Source organism: Terrapene carolina, unplaced genomic scaffold, assembly GCF_002925995.2.
Source record: "Terrapene carolina triunguis isolate 2854851 unplaced genomic scaffold, T_m_triunguis-2.0 Scaffold231, whole genome shotgun sequence".
NCBI classification, from domain to species: Eukaryota; Metazoa; Chordata; order Testudines; family Emydidae; genus Terrapene; species Terrapene triunguis.
The window spans coordinates 15,083,918-15,090,025 of record NW_020664582.1 but is presented as its reverse complement, the minus strand read 5'-3'; the positions used below and the strand labels follow the sequence as shown (position 1 = coordinate 15,090,025).

Genomic DNA, 6,108 nt, shown 5'->3' with positions numbered 1-6,108 from the left:
CATTTTACCAGTCAGTCCAGACAAAGATCCCCACTACCACCATTGAGACTGCAGAAGCTGCATTATCTTGAGTGCCTGAAATTTCATGTGTTTAAAATGCCACATGTACCTCAGATGCAACTCTGCACTGCAATAAGCTGACCTCCAGATCCATGGCAACCCTATTCCAAGCATGTCAGTTTTGATGTGTTGTCACTTTTAAGAACCAGTGTGGAACAATATCTCACTTTATGTAGGATACCAACTAGTCATCAAATGACCAAGACTTTTGGTTACTAGTGATTTGGGCTTGACTTAAACTAACATCATTCATGTAGCCTTTTGCCAGTCTCTGAGCCATCCACTCCCTGCACAGTTAGTAGCTATTTAAAAAGAAAAAGTGAACAGCAATATTACTAGTATATGAATTTTGTAACTGGTTTGTATTATAGTCTGTATTTTGTTTAATCTTTCATCATATAGGCTAATCACTTTCATGGTCTGGGAGCCTGAGGCACTACATACAATACTGGACAAAGTGGGTAGGAAAGACCTGGTATGGTTAGAGCATGAACAGGTGCAAGACAGATGTGTTGCAAAGTCTGGTTAATCAAATAACTATCTGCATATATGATAGTTGTTAGCCTACTTACTGCTATTCAAATAGTAATATCAAGATATTTTTACAGACCTAGTTAAAAAATGGATGGACTGATTGGAAGTACCCTTTCTCAGCACTAGCACTGACTGTCTGCTCTCTGCTCAAATATACTCTTTTTTTTTTCTATGTGCGCATCTCTCTGAATTAGTAACCAAACTACATGAGCTGTTGCAGCACAACCTTGTTTGTTTTTTGCCAGTGTGTGTGCTTAACTCTCTCTCCCTACTTACAGTTAAGGTTAGGACAGAAATTTCTTCTCTTTGTCTGTAAAGCACTATGCTGTATGAATAACTGAATCAAACAGCCGGAATAGTTATTTGTCTTTATAGTTAGTACAATGCAAAACTAAGTAAACTTAAATCTATTGAACAAGATAGTGTGCCTGTCTATGCATGTGGACCTCAGTTGTGCAGGGGAAATGAGTGTTTAAGGGGGGGAAAAAAGCCATCAACCCAAACCCCCTGACTTACTGAAGCAAATTCTAGCCTATTTGCCCCAGTGAGGGACACTTAAGCGTTTCAGAGCAATGCCCCACAAGATGTCACTACAGCCTAATACAGCAAAGGACTGACAGTGAGGACATGGTCATGAGGCCTGCTTAAGTGACAGCATTTACAAATGCGCACTCAGTGATGGCAACCACTGCCTCAGGCTGTACAATTCTTGTGGGGAGCCGGCCCCCTGCTGTGCCATCTTGCTGTGACCTTGCCAGGCCCAGACATGAAGACTCCCTGGCCAAGTGGGGGCAGGTCCAGTGTGTCTCCTTGTGCCACCATTGGCCAATGTGGTCCTGATGCTAGCACACCTTGGCCATTACGGTCTCAGCCTAAGGGGAGGAGCCCCTCCCACTCCGGAAAAGGAGACCGGGCGGGGCAGGGATCAGTCACACCCCCTGCGCTTGGTTACCTAGGCAACTAAAGGAACCTGCTGGGCACCAGTATGGGCCTCCATGATTGGCTCCAGCAGCGAGGGGCGGAGGCGGGAGCTTGTTGGCTGACGAGGCTGCTGATTGGCTGCGGCGGAGCGCCTTCCTGTCAGCTGTGATTGGTGTGTGGAAGGTGGGGGGGCTAGGCTGAGCTGGAGGCGCGAAGGCTCGAAGAAACTGAAGGGCCGCTGGAGTTGCCCCCTGCTCTCTGAGGTAACCGGCCCGGGCAGTGAGATAGGCTCCCGCCACACTGTGGACACGGGCCGGGAGGCGGGGCCAGCTGCCGCGGGGGGGGGGCATTCAAAATGGAGGCGGGGCGGGCGTTCGCTGTGAGGGGGCTGTGGGAGACCGACTTCCTTTCGCTGGGGGAGCTATGGGAATTTCCCCTTCCCCCGGCCCGGGGAGAGCTCACGGCGATGGGCCGCTGGTGCGGGTTGGGGGAAGTATGTAGCGCCCCAGCAATATCTTCCCCCCGGGGCAGGGGGTCGTACGGGGGAGACCCCTGGGTATATCTCCCCTCTGGTCAGGGAACCGGGGGAGGCCCCTGCACACTTCCTTTTGCTGGGTGGAGGGAGGACTGCGGGAGGGAATCGCTGCAATCTCTTCCCCCCCCCCCCATTTGCCATGTTTTAGGGTGGGGGGAAGTGTGTGAAGTGAAGAAGAAAATAAAAAAGCAAAGAGACGTGTTAATCCTCCTGCCCCCTCCTCCCCCCCCAAAAAAAGCTGCGCCAGGGCTCAGTTCGGCTGGCCCGGACACAAACTTTTCACTAGGGCGTCAATATCGGTACAAAACTTTTCACTGTTTGTCAATAGCAAAAACAAAAATATCAACAGAGACCGGGGCTGAATGAGCCGGGGACCAGCGTCCTGCTGGGTTCGTTTCCCTTTCTACATCCCGCTCCCTGCAGTCTTCGGCTGTGAGTTTGTCTAGTTAGAGCTGAAGCGCTTCAGATAGGGACCTTGTTTCCTTGCATAAAGCAAGTTTAGCAAACTTTGGGCACAATAAAAATAATTGGTTTTGCTTAAGAGGGACGGTGGGACTTTCTGAGTATATTTGAGAAAAAGCTTTCTAAATTTGGGACAGGGGACTGTCCCTTTTGGGGGGGCAAGGTTAGGTTGTAATTTGAGGGTAACAGTCCTCCTTTTTTTTTTTTTTTTAGTTAAATTCCTTCCTCTGAGATTGTTTATGATGATGCGGCATCATAACAATTGTCATGATGGTCTTTTGATGGTGGTCCACTGAGACCTTTCAGTTAGGGAATTAATCAGTGAAAGGGATGTTGCTAAATTTGGTCCCAAATATTAACTTTGTAAAAAGAAGCTTTTTGTATAACCTAACACCAGGGGGAATTGTTTCCTCAACCTTAAAAAAAATATAGTGAACAGTTATTTTTAAACAAGCTACCCTATATTTCCCCTCAGTGTTTGAAATCCAAACATTGCATCTTTTGAATATGAAAGTGAAACTGACTATATACAATTTTCAACTCTTATTTTTCCTTGTCCAAAGTGAGCGATGTGCAAAAAGTTATCACTGTAAATAGTGACAAGTAAATTATTTTCTCTTTTAATAATTACATTATTAGTAACATAGATAAGAAATATTTATTTAAAACATTTTATTTTTAAATGTATAGTGTCCTTGTAATGTTTATAAATTGCTATAAAGATAGAAAATCTTATCTGGAAACCATTCTTCTCAGCCATATTACCACAGGATGCACTGTCTCGGGGTTCAAGCTAACCAGGGTGGGTTTGTAAAACTGAGGAACTGATTGTTTGTGATTATTAAAGATCCCAAAGTGCTATTCACCGGAGTTGGGGTGCTAAGCTAATATCCTGGCCAAAGTCCAGTTTGAGTGATTATATTCCAAAAGATAATACATATAGTATGTTAGTAATTATTATTATATCACTTAAGTTACAGAAAAATCATCAGATGGTAATAACTTGCTGTCATTACTAAGATAGGCTAAATTTGAACTGGTGACCTATAGGTGTAAAGCACTATATTCCCACCATAGCCAATATCCTGAACCACCTAATCCCCAAATCACCGTAACAGTTTATACTCAGTTTTATCTGGTGCCTTATGTTATTTGCAGATTTCTGATAACTGCTGAGGTAGAATTGATTTGTCAAAATTTTTCATTTGTATTGCAGACATAAATTTGAAATAAATAGGGGAAAAGAACCCTGACAATGTCTTTGGTAGTGTCAGAATATACCATTGGTGGGGTGAAGATTATCTTTCCTTGCAAGGCTTACCCTTCACAGCTTGCTATGATGAATGCAGTAAGTAGACTTGTCATTAAAATCTATTGATTTAATAGTTTATGTAGTGTTATAATTTTGAACCTGTAGTAAATTAAAAGTTTAAAAGGGAATTTAGATATGAATTCAGAACCTTCAATACCTCCAGTGTTTCCATTACAATACAAGCAACAACATGCTGTATTTACATATATGTGGGGGAGAGCTCAGTTATATTTTTGGAGTATTAGGGTGAATACATACTCCTAAACTTTTATACTAAATATCTTGTTAAATAGGTGTGCCCATAATGTATGCCTATTTAACTAGAGATTATGTATTAAAAGAGTTATTTGATATTGCAATGCAGAAAGGGAAGGCTTCAGCAAAATGCCTGCCATCTTTTGATCAAAAGATACCGTACCAACCCAGTAAGTTTTCATTTTATTGAGGGAGTAGATGTTTTATCTTCCACCTGTTATTAAATATAAAACTTCAATTATGACAAGGAAGTATTTAATGGCCTGCCATCATTCTTTGCTCCTATGACCTTAAGGATAAACAGATTCTGACTTGGGCCTGATCTCCACAAAAAAGTTAGGTTGACCCAGCTACATTGCTCAGCGGTGTGAAAAATCTACATCCCTGAGCGATGTAGTTAAGATGACCTAACCTCGGTGTAGACAGTGCTAGGTTGAAGAATTCTTCATTTACGTAGCTACCACCTCTCAGGGAGGTGGATTACTTACTCCAGTGGGAGAATCCCTCCCATTGGCACAGGTCGTGTCTACAGTGGAGCACTACAGCGGTGCAGCTGCAGCATTTCAAATGTAGACAAGCCCTTGATCAGGTGTTGCTGCTATATGGGGAGGAAGTCGACAATCCCATCTGAGTCACTACGGAACCTATGTTCCAGTATAGTGAGAGATGTTGCAAATGTCTGTAGTTGAAAGAAAACCAAGACCTAATGACCACTTGTGGTCTTGTGAGTTTTTTTTTCAAAAGTATGAACTTCTGAGCACCTCGTCAAATTCCATTTAGGAAATTACTTTCAGCTTGCCTTAAAAAAAAAAAAAAAAATCCCTGTGGTTTCAGCTAGAGATGTTCTTCACCTTCTTTTCTTAGTTACTGTCTTGTTGTTGACACAGAAGATTTACTGCACTTTGCTAATGGGAGTGTGATATATATACACTCCTCCTCCTCCCAGAGACAACATGAAAATTTACTTGTTAATTCTTCTGAGCTGTTAACTTTTTATTTTTTTCCTTACAGATTGTTAAGGGGTTAAATTCCAGGCAACATTGTTTGTTGGAGAGCCCCACAGGAAGTGGTAAAAGTTTGGCGTTACTTTGTTCTGTATTGTCATGGCAGCAGTCTCTGCATGGTAAGTTATCTCAAAATGCCCATATGCCCAGTTTCAGTTAGCAAGGATTGTCTGCATTAATAGATACATTAGGTCTGTGGACAACCTCAGAAATCTAGTTTTAGGAATGGACCCAAATCTTGTCAGTCCTTATGCCCATGGTTGATGCCAGCTTTATGGAGAATCAAGATAGTAGACCTAATCAGCGTTATTTTCATATTAAAATGGATATGGCTTTGAATGTTCTATTAAGGTGGTAATATGAATATCAGCATATTTAAAGAAAATGTTATTGCTTATCTGAAATTATATGACATTTTGAACTAGAAAATGTGTGTTTTCCAGCTCTGTAAATTATTGTAATTGTTTTTGACTATTATTCTTTATTGAGTTTTCATAGTATGCTTAGTCTGTACAATACATAGAGGAAGACAGAGTCCCTAACCAAAAGGCTTATAATCTAAGTAAATTACACAATACAGACCGCACCCATAATTTACTAATGGACCAGATCAAAGTGCAAGCCCAAATTAGTATATAGCAATATTAATAAGTCTTCCTCTGTTTACTGTTTGAAAGAGTTTGTGCTGCCTTCATTGGGGAAAACTGAGTTTACATGTGTTTTCTTTATGCAGTGGAGATAATGTCCTTATTTCTGGCTAAGAACCAAAACCTGCTAAATTAGATAATTTTTCAGTTTTTCTTATACTAGCGTACAACCTTATATACTATGGTTTAGTATGGCTGGTATACCCATTCAGAGGAACTGCGATGGATCTTAACTATATATGTGCGTCTTTTTCCTTCCTGTATAATGCTTACTCTATTGATTAAGATTGTGGTTAGTATTAACTCAAAGGGCCTATTGTACTTTTTTTGTAGCTGAATGGGTAGGGTTTCTGTAAATTACTTCCATATATCTGTTTT

At 41.5% G+C, this 6,108-nt stretch overlaps 1 protein-coding gene across 1 annotated transcript in view; it reads left to right on the top strand.

Moving 5' to 3' along the window:
• Positions 1-1,710: 1,710 nt before the first annotated feature.
• Positions 1,711-6,108, top strand: part of BRIP1 (BRCA1 interacting protein C-terminal helicase 1) — a 115,166-nt gene continuing 110,768 nt past the window's right edge. Inside the window, exons 1-3 of the mRNA XM_029912529.1 lie at positions 1,711-1,778; positions 3,729-3,860; positions 5,091-5,202. Of these exons, the coding sequence (XP_029768389.1) occupies positions 3,768-3,860; positions 5,091-5,202 (205 nt within the window). The 5' untranslated portion in view covers positions 1,711-1,778; positions 3,729-3,767. The remainder of the gene's footprint in view (positions 1,779-3,728; positions 3,861-5,090; positions 5,203-6,108) is intronic.